Source organism: Heliconius melpomene, chromosome 10, assembly GCF_056956725.1.
Source record: "Heliconius melpomene rosina isolate 202511_hmr_F chromosome 10, ASM5695672v1, whole genome shotgun sequence".
In the NCBI taxonomy this organism is placed as follows: Eukaryota; Metazoa; Arthropoda; class Insecta; order Lepidoptera; family Nymphalidae; genus Heliconius; species Heliconius melpomene.
Window position 1 is genome coordinate 10,989,958 of NC_140398.1, and position 13,857 is coordinate 11,003,814.

General features: G+C 30.8%; 3 protein-coding genes across 7 annotated transcripts in view; 1 reads left to right on the top strand and 2 right to left on the bottom strand.

The window, feature by feature from the left end:
- yki (Transcriptional coactivator yki) overlaps positions 1–3,801 on the top strand; it is a 24,544-nt gene extending 20,743 nt beyond the window's left edge. For all 3 annotated transcript variants that reach the window (XM_085191067.1, XM_085191066.1, XM_085191065.1), the window contains 2 exons: positions 272–559; positions 1,260–3,801. In XM_085191067.1, coding sequence (XP_085047193.1) covers positions 272–559; positions 1,260–1,355 — 384 coding nt within the window. In that variant the 3' untranslated portion in view covers positions 1,356–3,801. The remainder of the gene's footprint in view (positions 1–271; positions 560–1,259) is intronic.
- LOC146535612 (myrosinase 1-like) lies at positions 2,460–10,162 on the bottom strand. 3 transcript variants are annotated; one of them, XM_085191055.1, is made up of 10 exons: positions 10,008–10,160; positions 8,526–8,617; positions 7,948–8,095; positions 7,725–7,845; positions 6,975–7,379; positions 6,585–6,887; positions 6,322–6,456; positions 5,838–5,944; positions 5,426–5,561; positions 2,460–3,858 (listed from the first exon to the last, which is right to left on the bottom strand). In XM_085191055.1, the coding sequence occupies exons 1-10, from the start codon at positions 10,052–10,054 to the stop codon at positions 3,835–3,837; spliced, it is 1,518 nt and encodes a 505-aa protein (XP_085047181.1). In that variant the 5' UTR covers positions 10,055–10,160; the 3' UTR covers positions 2,460–3,834. The 3 variants fall into 3 exon arrangements, with proteins under 3 accessions (XP_085047181.1, XP_085047180.1, XP_085047182.1); XM_085191054.1 differs by lacking the exon at positions 2,460–3,858 and adding an exon at positions 4,315–4,780 and having other exon boundaries at positions 10,008–10,162; XM_085191056.1 differs by lacking the exon at positions 2,460–3,858 and adding an exon at positions 4,315–4,418.
- A 763-nt stretch (positions 10,163–10,925) lies between these two features.
- Positions 10,926–12,992, bottom strand: LOC146535613 (uncharacterized). Its single transcript, XM_085191171.1, has 3 exons — positions 12,951–12,992; positions 11,796–12,007; positions 10,926–11,481 (listed from the first exon to the last, which is right to left on the bottom strand). The coding sequence occupies exons 1-3, from the start codon at positions 12,990–12,992 to the stop codon at positions 11,283–11,285; spliced, it is 453 nt and encodes a 150-aa protein (XP_085047297.1). The 3' UTR covers positions 10,926–11,282.
- Positions 12,993–13,857: the final 865 nt, after the last annotated feature.

Sequence of the window (13,857 nt, forward strand, 5' to 3'; positions counted from 1 at the left end):
GTACTATAGGCCACTTACAAATAAGTACATACACGTATAGTTAGAAGAATTTAAACAAAAAATAATAATTTAAAAATCGATAAATTGGAATAAACTCTTAGAGAGTTTTATTTATTATAGTAGAAATAAATATCAAAAATATTATAAAAATTGTAATTAACGAGATCAGAATCTGCCCGTCACTTGCGAGCGCGAACGCACTCACCGTAAAATTAAAGCAATAAATACATCGAGAAATATACGAGCTCAAGATGCATGAAAATTTCTCCAGTCAGAGTTAATGGCGCGGCAATCCTCGCCTATCGTGGTGGCGCTGCCGGCGGGCGGCGGGGGCGCGGGCGCTGGCGCAAGCACGGAGCTACCGCTGGACCCCTTCCTGTCGGGCTTGACCGACCACCAGCGCCAGGAGTCGGCTGACAGCGGGCTGGGCATGGCCGTCACGCAGTCCTACTCCATGCCGCACACGCCCGAGGACTTCCTCTCTGGCATGGACGACCGCATGGACTGTACCAGCGAGGCCGGCGCCACGCTCGACTCTGCCGACATCACTGACGACCTGGTACCTACCCTCATAAAATTATATACTGCTGTATAGAATTTATCCTTATATGCTCTCTGCACTTATATTTACATTATTTTAATATTACTCATATTTGCTGCGGAAACAAATAAGTTTTAATAATTTTTATTTTATAAAATAGCATTCGGTTTTCGAAAGTAGAGACTGGTGAAGTCGGCTCTATTATATAATTATTAAATTGCAAATGATTTCCTTAAATTATATATTTAAACAACAAAAGCACATTTACTAATAAGATTGCACATTTTACATTTACTTAATAGGTTAAATATAGGTAATGAAGCTATAAAATGACGAAAGTAAATTAATTTGTGCAATATTATTTTAATGTTGTTATGAACGAAACCCCGAGTAATTTAATGTTATAAACCAGTAAGTAAACTATATGCCCGCTCAAGGTAATATTGTGTTCAATTCCTATTAATTGTCGTCCTTGCTATATTTCCACGAATGCGAATCTTGTACACCTGTGCAAGCTTTCATTATTTATGTAAACAATTTATGCGTTGTCATTTCCCTGATAATAATAATCTATTTTTATAATTATACTAAATTTACGCTAATTCTAGTAATTCAAATACAGTTGTTACGTAGATACTTCTGGCATTTTCAATTAATTATGATAATAAACAATGTAGAGCAATTTAAAATAAAGTGCATTCTGTTCTGTGATTTTCAGTTGGGAGAATTTACAAATGACATACTACTGGACGACGTGCAGTCGCTCATCAACTCGACGCCCAGCAAGCCCGACAACGTACTCACCTGGCTGTAGAGGACAAAAACACAAATTTTTAAATTAAGTATTATATCGTAACTGTAGAGTACTTACCGCATCAGAATATCGACTTCGTACCCGCGTGGTCGGTACGGTCGGACGGTAACGGTGTATATTTCACTCAGTAAATGACAGTAAATAGAGTTACGTGTAAATGATCGGAATATTCATGTATGGATTGTGTGATTTTCGTTAAATGTCTAACAATGTTAATTAAATTTAGCCAATGGTCCTTCAAAATTTATCAAACTACGAAGCAGGGTGAGGTGTGGTCCGGTCGCTTATTATATAGAATTGGCTTTCACGTCTCGGCATTTATCGGAATGAGATACGAATGCGAAATTCTGCATGATAAGTATTCTTAAACATTATTAGTACGCAATTGATTTGCATGCATATGAATATGTACGTTTGTACCATACTTATTTGTACGTCTGTACTTCACATATTTTTCATACTATGCGGGCATTTTAATACCAAAACGTCCAATTAATCAAGCTATATATGATCATAATTGAGTATAAAATGAATTTAAAATGAGTTTGATGAGTTTTAAGAGGTAACAGGTGCGCGTGGTGGACAGACGCCGGGTGGCCGAGCTCAGAGGGTCCGCGGTAATTGCAAGCATTCTTTCTTGACCGAAAGAAGTCGAATTGCATTAAGCTAACTGGACAAGCTAGGTTTCCCGTATTCTTTAAAACTAGATTATTGGAAATCCTACTTTCCGCTGAACTCGTCGATGTTATTTGATTAGGACGATTTGTATGTTATCGATAATACTTAGATTGTGATGCCTTCAATGTATCGTGCCTTATTGTGCCTTTATACAATTTATTTATTGTGTTAAATTAAGATTGATATATTTCTACACTTTTACACACGGAATCGTATTAATGTTAAATCAAATGAACTACTTATATACTTTTTGTAGTAACGTGTTTTGTCTACTTACACCGTCCTTGTGTATTTTTCGAGATTATGTTTAGGATAGAGATAGTTGAACGCAAGTTAGTTAGTAATGTTGGCAACTATTAAGTTCACTATTATGATAACGTCGTGTACGATGTATTTGCGTGTGCATGGTGCCACTAGTTAGGGGACAACAGTGCTCCCGTAGTCGCTGTTGGAGATACTTTACTGTGAGAGTGCTAGCGCGTGTGTTTGCTGTAAGTGCAATAAGAGCGCCGAGAGAGAACTCGATGTTCAAATGTCTAAGACTAATAATAGTAGCAGTGCAAACTTCAACGTATTTTTTATCTTCTGATATATGCAACTTGTCTTTTATAACGAAAAATTACTCAAAAAATTACGTTTTAGCCCACCTAGTCTTTAGAATTTGTATGAATTCATTTAGACGGTTTGAAAGTAATGTTGAAATTAGGCCTAAAAATTAATTAAAAATACTACATTGAAAACTTTGCCATATTAGTAAAAGTACTTTATTCTTGTAAGTCTTTATTGTAATTTTCATATACATGAATAGCAATAATAGCAACTGTGTAACTATTATAATTAGGTGTAACGGTGCTGGGTTTATAATACAATATTATATTTTGTATTCTGTCGATCCTACGTTGTACTTTATTTTATACTTGTCGTTTAGTAATTCTTGTACTCGTAAGTAACAATGCTTTTCATATTGTTCGGTTCATTATTCTATATTTGCTTTATCCTTACCTTTAGATATTAATTTACATCGACCTGTAGAGTCGTTTTAATTTTAAATATGGCTGCGTTTTATATTTATCTTTAAGTAACAAACAAAACATGCACTACATTATGTGAACATCTGTGAAAGCATAGTAGAGGTTATTTTGATAACATTAACATATGAATGTACAACTGTAACATTTCAAATATTAAACATAAAAATTGTATATATGGTGAAATAGAATAAATTATTAAAAAGTATCATTGACACTCAAAATTGTATAGCATCATATATATAAATACCATCAAGTTTTCAGGAAAAGTTACTACCACATGTTGTAAAAGGAGTCGAAATTACTGACTACCCTTAAAATATAAATTTCTAAATTAGATAATTATTTAAAACGAATATAGTAAATCGAAAAAAATATTCACTTAAGGTTGTAAATTTATAGTATGCACCTAAATATCTACTATGTTTTCATTGCAATTACATAATGAGAAACATTCCATGTTTGCTAACCGTTTGCGACACGTCTCCGGGACTCACAGAATAATATTCGGAACAATATAATAAGTGTAAACTATAATATAGTTTATTTCTTAAGTATAGCCTATATTTTACAAACATATCTTTACAGTCTGACACACGCAAGTTTTCTCTGTAGTGTACATAAATGTGTATCAATGTTATAGCAATGGAATTATAATTAATTTCATTATACTAATTTGCAGTAATTTCATTGTACATAATTTGATATTCTTATAATAAATAAATATTTGTTTTAATATCCATTATCGTTTTCACTCGTCTGAACCCAATCCTTTACAGTTCTGTTTTGTATGATATCTAGAAAAATGAACAAAATGGTAAAAAAAAATATAGACTTGTCCTTAGAGGCTATGCCTGATGTTAGCGTTAGCTCTTGTCTTAGCCTTTTTAAATTAGTTCAATTAGCTTTATAAGTACATGTCCTTGCATTCATTAAATAAAAGCAGGTAATTATTATTACTTTTAACAACTTTAAGAATATACGGTAAATATTTAACAAGCTCAAAATGCTCATCTCTATTATACATTGATAGTAATTTGATCTCAGTGAATGTCATTTGTACAAAATTATTACTTTATAATTATTACATATTATATTAATACATTATATCCACTTAATTTAAGTTTTATTTAAACTGCCATTTATGTCATTGTATTAAATATTTAATATTCATAAATTATCTGTCACCATAGTAATAAAATTAATTTGTTAGTAATGACAAAGCATTAGGTTTCTAAAAAAAAATGCAGAAATGTGTTGTTATTTTTTTAATATATCTACTTAATGTTATTAATTTACATGAAATTTGTCATTGCCGCCAGCTGTTTCAAAGCATCCTTCACACACGTGTTCGCACCTGTTAAAGTATATATGCATAAAAAGCTTATTAAAGTGATATTTTTTTATACATAGCAAGCAAAATAAGGTCTATTCAATAACATGCACTACAGATAAAATGATAAGGCAATGACAGACACAGGATGGGATGATGACAACAGGATTAAAAGAATCAGAATAGATTTATAAACAGAAGACAGATTTCCATGTCCTATAGTTTTTGCACGATTAGTTATTTTATAATAAGTATATGTTTTTAAATTAGAAAGTTTTAAGCCAATTTTTAAATCTCTGTATCATGCGGTGCCAAATAAAGTTAAGGTCGTGCTTGTCTGGTCGTTGCATATTAAGCGGATGTACATGCGCATGCGAAGCTCCGGGCTAGTAATATTAATAAATGTAATATTAATAAATGAAATATTATTAAATGTAACATTAAGTATAGAACACCTAATTTAGATTTTACTATGAGCCAAAAAATTTTAAGAAAAAAATTGCGGATTTCCCACCATTTGGAAGTCTAGTTTGTTATTTATTTACTTCGCGTAAGAGTTAGACTTTTGGGTAGTGGAACCTGACACCTAATTTGTCTAACCAGACTAAGGAGATGAAATTGATTTAAATATAAACTAAACAAAATACTGTGGAGGATCCTTTAAACACTTGATGGTTGCGAATCGCAACCATCTAGTGAATTTACACATTTCTTATTTTCATGGTGTCAAAATCGTAATTTTAGGTAACTGCCAAATTATATATTAATACTAGTTACATAGTAAATACATGAGTATGTCATAGCAAAAGTATTATTATATCTTTGTAATTATTTCTATTTTATTGTTATTGTATTTTAAATTGCACACTGACTGCACAACAATCATTTATGTCTATAATAGCTAAGGTTTTAGTTTCTTACAAATATTATTGGTTTATCTATCTATAGCTATCAATACTTAATTGGTAAACAAAGATTAACATACATTATTTTTATTAAAAGTATATTTATAAGTATGTAAGTACACTTACATCAGGATTTTTGAAGCGTTCGTCTTGTGGTAACTCTCGTGTAGCGACCAATTGTTTGTAGTATTCTACGGACAATTTAGGTGTTCTTGGACGATCTGGATCGTTGATGTCAACGTAGTATAAACCAAAGCGTTCACTGATAAAAAGCAAAATTATTTATTTATTGACTTAATATAAAAAAATTACTAATGAATAATTTTATGTTTATATTACTAACAATTTTATGTAGCTTATAGATGAAATTGAGACGTATGATAGTTGAAGCGATGGTTCTGGGCCCTTGTGCAGCTAATTATTAATTTTCGTTATTGAAACAATGTTAAATAAAATTAAAACAACATTTTTATAATTTATAATTACATGAAGTTATATAATAATTGTACATAAGTAGAGATAAATAAGAAGTGCTTACGAAAATCCAGCGCGCCATTCGAAGTTATCCATAAGCGTCCATAAAGTGTAACCAAGAACTTTAACGTCGTCGTCGTAGATAACGTTCAAAATTTCGGAGAGGTAGTCCTGTAAAGATATACGAAAAATTATGACATAATTAAGTATTTTTTTAAAGATTTACGACGCTTTTATCTATTTATTTCTTAACTTAGGTACAGCAAGTAATGTGTAAAAATATTACAAAACATTGTTTTTTTTTATTGGGTACGCTTGCCTTATTGCGAAAAATAAAGAAATGATGAAGTAAAGTTGCTTTGTACATTTTACTTTTGAGATACAAGAAGTATCTCAAAAGCAAAATATAGAAATAAAGAACTGCATAGAAAAGTACAGAAATAGAGAACTACATAGAAAAAAAATTAAAAAAATGTCAAAATGTTTTATATGTACCTTAGAATTAAAGGTGACGTCACAAAGGGATTTTTACAGAAAATAAAACTTACATTTAAATATTGAATTCTGCTATAATCTTGTATATCACCGCGGTCAGAGCATCCGTTTTCAGTGATGTAAATAGGGGGGTCGTTATAGGAACTCTTGCACCAACGCAATAAGTTAGCGAAACCAGTAGGCACCACCTGAAAGCGTATTATTATATATGTTATATACAGAATGAATTGTATAGATTTTAAAACTAATGTTTATTAACTATGAATAGATATGATATATAGATTTTAGTTATTGAGTAAAAAATAACAATAATTACTCTGAGCCACTCCGAAGCTGAGTCCCCGCCAACTTTTAAGGAAGTAACAGCTCCAATATCTTTTAGCCACGATGGCGACTTTGCATTAGGGTCAACACCAGGTCCTGTGATTAAGTGTGTAGTGTAGTGATTAATACCGAGGAAATCTGAAGTTCCCTTGATTCTTTCAATCCAATAATCGTCAAATTGTTCCAAACGAGATTTAGGAAGACCCTCCGCTTGGCTTTGACGTGCAACATTCTCAATCATGACTGCGGGATAACCTCCTTCTTCAGTAAAAACTGGATGAGCAAACCATCCAAACTGTAAAAGTAGTAAAAATTTGTTAAAATATATTTATTTAATTATTTTCCATATTAACAGAGCTTAAAAATATGCTAAATAATATACTTTAAATTGATTGGCGACTTCGGCTAGCGCAACTTGCTCTGTGTTATCAGGATCACTTGGCTCATACCAGATGGAGTTAATGGAAATCATGATTCTTCCGTTTTGTACGGGTCTGTAGGTTTCATTATACAGGTGATAAGATTCAGCGTGAGCCTTTAGTAGTGTGTCACTGCATAAATAGTTTCCAACACCATGACTTTCTATAGCAGGTGCTTTTTTGTCATCTCCATATGCATCTTCACAAATTTCATAAGGCTCGTTGAAGGTGATCCAAGATTTAATTTTGCCTCCGAATTCTCTAAAGCATAGGTCGGAGTAATCACGGAAGTAATCAATCATTTTCGGATTGGCCCAGCCACCCAAATCTTGAAGGGTTTGCGGTAAGTCCCAATGGAATAAGGTAACCTGTACGAAACAAAAACTTAATGATTCAAATGAATCTTACATTGAATATAAGTAATTATATAAATCATAAAGTAAAATCAATTATTTGTAAAAAAATATTATATACTATACTTTGGAAGTAGGTTAATTCTAACAACAACAGTTAATATAATTTTTCAACAAACAAAAGAATCAACAAATTTTTGAACGGTAATAGTAGTTAAAGCTCCAAGAGAGACTGGCTCAAATTTATCTCTTTTTTATATAGGCTTTAATATCTTTATATACTCTCACATATTTATAGTTTATGATTAGGTATACAAGATTTCTTAAATAAATTCGTCATAAAAAATATTTGAAAATTACCAAAGGTTCAATATTTTTCTCAGCTAAAGCATCAAGAAGAGCGTGGTAATAGCGGATGCCATCGGGATTTACATAATCAACGCGGCCAGTGGGCAAAATTCTAGCCCATGACAAAGAAAACCTGAAAGACATAAAACATATTTAATATAAAATCTCTTTGTTGAACAAAAAGGCAATAAAAAATTAAAAATAGTAAAATTCAATAAGACATTCCTATCCTAACCTGTAAAAATCAACACCGAGATACGCCAGTTCATCTACGTCTTCTTGATATCTGTTGTAAGAGTCGCAAGCGACATCGCCGTTAGTCCCATCTGCGATCATCCATGGTCGCGTGTGCGTCAAACGATCCCAAACATTTTCGGATTTACCTTTACAAGTTTAATATTAAATTAAACATCGATTTCACTCCCCACTTTTCGCTCTATTTTAAAAACATTGAGTGTTTGTTTTGTTACCAGAGTGTAGAAATGAAAATATAACCTTATTTAAAAATTCTGTAATTATATATTGAAAAAATAAACCCCATAACAACTGTATAAAAATAGCAAACGTCTTGTTTGTTTCTAAAGGCTTAAGCTAAAGTTATCAATGTGTCAGTAGGTACGATATGGATCAAGTAATAGATACTTCGTGGGTGTTTTTCAGTTCGACAATGATAAATATAATATGATTGACAAGAATAATGATAAATATAATCTTTTAGGAGAACGATAATAATACTTTAAGTAATATATGAAGGAAGAGTAAAACGTTTATATTTACAGTTGACTGTGGGTACTTATATATAATTTTTCTTACCGCTGACATTCCAAGCTCCCTCTATCTGATGAGCTGCTGTGGCCACACCAAATGTGAATCCTTCAGGAAATTTTGTGTGGTGTGCTAGCGTCCTGGAAATTGTTATTACGAGTATACTTTAATATTTTGTACACTTTATTGTACAAAATAAATAGATACATTTATAAATGTATAAACACATATAAAACAAATATAATATAAGTTGTACTTTCCGTCCATCTACTATCCTGAAATTGGTACGGAAACCTACGCGTGCCGACTCGTACTTGACCGGTTTTTTATATAGATAGGCTGGTTAATATTTAATATTCGGGGGGAAGCGTCTGCGCATCTTTTACTGGAGCAGCATATAGGGTAAAATATTTCAACCCATACTTTAAAAAAATAATCCAGAGACGTCAACGGTTTAGACGCAGGATTTTTTTTAAATTGACGAATAGATCAGTTCAACCAATTCTAACTTTGTGGCTGATGTAATAAATAATATTGATAATGGTTGTGTTAATGTATTTAAATATATAAAATTGGTTAGTACTTACTTGTATACATTTAATTACGTTTGATAGTATAGAATTATAGATAAATATTTTTATTAATGTAGTCTAATTAGTTACCTAATGTCAATTAAGATATGAAAATTTGTCCTTAATATAACCGTATAGTTAATTACTGTTTATCTCAAACTTCTATATTTTTTTAATAATATAGGAAACTACCTAATGGTAGGCATTAAAAAAGTTGTTTAACTTCTAAAAAAAAAACTGAATGAAAATTGAAAGCAATAAATAAGTTTTAAATTAAAGGTGCGTTGGTTTTAATTTTATTTAAGCTTTAGGAAACTTTGCAACACAGGGCGTGCTCTTAGAAAATTTAATTTGTAATTTGTGTATAATAGTAGTAAATAATACGGGACAGAAATCAATTATATGTACTTCTACTACTACCTTTCTTTCGAGTTAAACTGTCTCGTTTAAGTGTCACAAAGTAACACTATAGAGGAAAAGTTATAGTTGCGGGAGACGTAGCCCAAAATATGGTAATCGACATACTTATGTTTAATCGATTTACTTATAAAATAAAAAATCTATTCAAATTTTAATAAAAATAAAGAGTATCTATTCAAATGTAAAAAAAAATTAGGTTTTACGAATACATTTATTATGACAAATTAATATATATCTATAGATAAATATATCAATTATTATTTATTTTGTAGCCTCCTAATATCTTTGAGAAGTTACAGACAAACTAGTTATTTAATTAAAGGCAACATTTTCATTTTACCTAAAATAAATTTATACGATACTCTGGCGAAATCAGGAGGAATCGTTAGTTCATAATAAACAATTAAATTCTAAATGGCGAGGACGTCAATAACGGTGGTAATAACTTTTGTATTTAAAGGAAAGGTATTTAAAGGTGTTCATTGATTTTGGAGTGCGGTGTCGACGAAGGTAGAATAAACAAACAGTAGGTACTTACAAATGAGCAAGAGCTAAGAGGGCAATAACAATAATTGTTGTCGCCATTGTGCCGTGCAGCGGTGACGACTTGCTTCGCTGTACTGCTGATTTGGCGTGCTTCTTTTATTTTGAGTGTTGTGCTTCCCGTTATTCGGTAATCTTGAGTGGTTACCTACAGTTGTCAATTTTAAGAGAAGATAAACTCATAAAAATATACTTTACACTTATCTATCACAAGAAAATAATATAATACTTATTGCAGTGGGCGTCAGTATCGATCGTCAGGTATGCTATGTACATACTTCAGCATCATTATTTAAAAAAAAATACAGTCGAATTGATGACCTCCTTGTTTTTGAAGCTGGTTAAAAAAATATATTTTTGCAGTTTTTTTTTAAATTGCGCTTACAAAGTTACCTGCTACTATATGTTTTAATGTTTGAATTTCAGAAATATGTTTGTATATATTTCTGTACGTTGGCCTCTTTAAATTTCACCTTCACATAATGGTGAGTATGTAATTCGTTTTTTAACATCTCTATCTTTTTAATGGCATATAATTCACAATTACAGTAATTACTTAAATATCCAATAATATTTTCATTATAAGATATTTATTTGTTTTATTTGGCCAGTAGTGGCGCAGATGCACAAAGTGTGTCTGTAAACGATACTGGTTGTAGGTTCGATCCTCACTCGAGGAAATGAAATATTTATTTAGTACATTTATTCGCTCTGGTGTCGAGTCGATGTCGAATTCCGCCACACTACACGCACTTCCTCCAGAATTCGGAATTCAGAATTCTAGCTAAAAAATAACTAAATATCTTATAATGAAAATATAATAAAAAATAATTGTTTTTTGGGTCTAATATTATTCAAATCAGTTTAACTAATATGTTTGGGGAAAATGTCGACCACAACTGCATGGGTTTTGTAAAAAAATTTAAATGTAGATAAAACCAAAATATAGTTAGCATATAGGTAATACTTGAAGAGATATAAATATCTTATCATCACAACAACATACATATATATATATATATATATATATATATATATATATATATGCTGTTGTAGTGGCAAGTTCAAAAGGACGAAGTCTTTATCCTATAGTATGTGTACGTGTACGCCGATGTATGGTGGCCGATCAAGTTAGCTGATGATGCCTGCACATATTTGATTTTAGGATTTTTGCTTACTTTCATATTTTAGTGAGCAAATGGTCAGAAAGCCTAACTTTAGGGCGGCCACTGTTTACTAATTACTAATTTTATATAAATAAAATTCGTATTTACGAATCATCAAGCAATCCCTGCATGACGCAAAGGTAATCTACGGAGGTGGCGAGTGAATGAGTTAGCAGAATTCCACGAGTGAGTACTTCTCGAACCTTCCACATGTTTGCCGGCGTGCTGGGTTGGAACGCAACGGAGAGTATGCGCTGGAATATGCCACGTGGTAAGAACCGCCAAGGTTCGTTAAGCCACCAACTGCAAACATTGAAAGCTTTAGAAGATTTTTTATACTCTAAATTTTTCACATTTTTCAGAGTGAGCATTGAAAATTATAAATAAATCACATTTTCCGCTTATTAACTTTAGTGAGAAACCACGAAGAATATATTTGGTGTAATCAAGTATTTTGTGAGAAAAATACACTATTGTTATATTTTTTCCTCATTTTTTTTCATTTCCCGCTTTCCGCTTAAAGTTTAGTAATGAACCGTTAAAGTTAGTAGTTGATACTTAGATGGTTTTTTAAAAAGAAGATTAATTAAATAAAATATAAAAGTATATATAAATACCTTAAAAAGAGGCTTTCATATATGAAGTAAGTAATCGCTACGACGAAGAGAGGATACAGCAATGGCAGAGTGGCGATGAGACATAGGAGTAAGGTTCCAATAATTTTGAGAAAAGTGGGAAATGGTGCTCCATATCGCCATAGAGAGTAAACATCTCTGCTAAATTCAACTATCAGTAATCGTGCACGTCCCAATCTATTTGCTGCTCGGAACTACAAAGAAATATATTTTTTTTATTATGAATTGGTTTGTATGGACATTATTTAAAAATAATAGTATCACTTTATAAAAAAATATACAGTTAAATTGGTAATCTTTTTTTCGATGCCGGTTGAAAATATAAAATTTAAATTGAAAATAATTTCAAGGCTCTATGATTTTTTTTCAGTATCATGCTTAATTATAAACAGCAAGGCAGGCAGAGAGCTCTATTCTTTACTTGCGAGTTGTGAAACTCGAATGCGGTTACGGGTTAACAGAGCGGGAAAATGCAAAAAAAAATATTGCCCCAAGTAGATAACGAACTATTAATAAATAATTAATTAACGTGTCCGTATCGTTCCCACTGTGTTACGATGGCTTTCATTTTGTTAACTAATTAATATAGAATGTATCAATGTTATGGATGTAGTCTATATTTTTTGTTAATTCCGTTCTTTTAAAAAGCAATGTAGTCTAAGAACCCTACTAACAATATTTTATATGGCGCACATCTCATAGTATTTTTTATATATTTGTGTAAACATTATATTCCTTATCTTTTATATAAAATTTTAAAACTTTAATCTTCATATTTTACTCTACTCGTTTTTATCATGGTCACTTCGTCTTTTCATTTCAAATACACGTTTGATTTACATAAACTGTGATAAAACCGCGGAACAGTTACAAATGTCTTTAATTTCTTATGAAAATTGCCTTAAATATATATTTATACTTTAGTCAAGGGCAATAAGGCACTAAAATTAATCGATAACATAATATAAACATTTAATCTATTCTTGTAGTAAACGGATATTTATTCAATTTCTTTTCGTTCATATTAGCTACTGTTTAGATAATCGTTCTTATTATTGGTTAGAAAGTATAAAGCAATATGAAGTTAAATATGATAATGAATTATCATTTAATTTTTTTGGCATAAAAAGAACTCACTTCAAGCATGAAGGATTTGTTACTGCGCTTGTAAGGTTTCATTGATAAATTTACTTCATATGTTAATTAGTCCGATGATGATATTTATTTTACTATCATTTTCCAACAAGTTTTTCTTAAGAAAAACATTTTTACTATTTCCACATTTTTGACAATATACATAATTGACAACAATAACAAAATAATCAAACCAACTTTAAATTTGACACCTCAATAATATGTTTATTATTAGATTTTCCGTAAAATAATTAAAAAGATACCCATAAACTATTTTATGTTTATAAAATATGAAAGAAATATATCAAATATAATATTTACCAGAAATGTCAGTGTTTTTAAAACAGAGAGGCCAAATAATTTTTGTGCGATTGCCTCTAATAAACACTAAACTTATTCGTAGATAAACTTCTTAGCTTGTTTGTCGCCAATATTTTTTGTTTAAAACAAAATATTTTTTATAATGTAAATTATCTTATTTTACATATATAAATCGTAAGAATATTTGACTAGCTGATTACATAAGAAATATTAGGAAAATTTTGTTACTTCTAAGTAGGTAATTTGAATATTTTTTTAGTTTGCTGATGAAGGACTTTTATCAATCCAAAAATGGTAATTAAAAGCTCTTCCGCTTTTATATGACCGGTTATATGTATTCTAGTACGCAATCCCTTTAATTATTAATATATATGTCAGTTTCTACCTAGTCACATTTAGAGATGTTTTTTAAACCAAGTACAAATAATAGTATATTACAAAAACAAAACTAATATTTTCGAAATATAAGCTCATATTTTTGCTTCAAGCCTGATTGGAATGCAAATTTCGATGAATCCACATAAGGCTAAATAAATCCTTTAAAACCAATAAAAATGCTTAATATTTAGTTTATATTTTTGCAGACAAT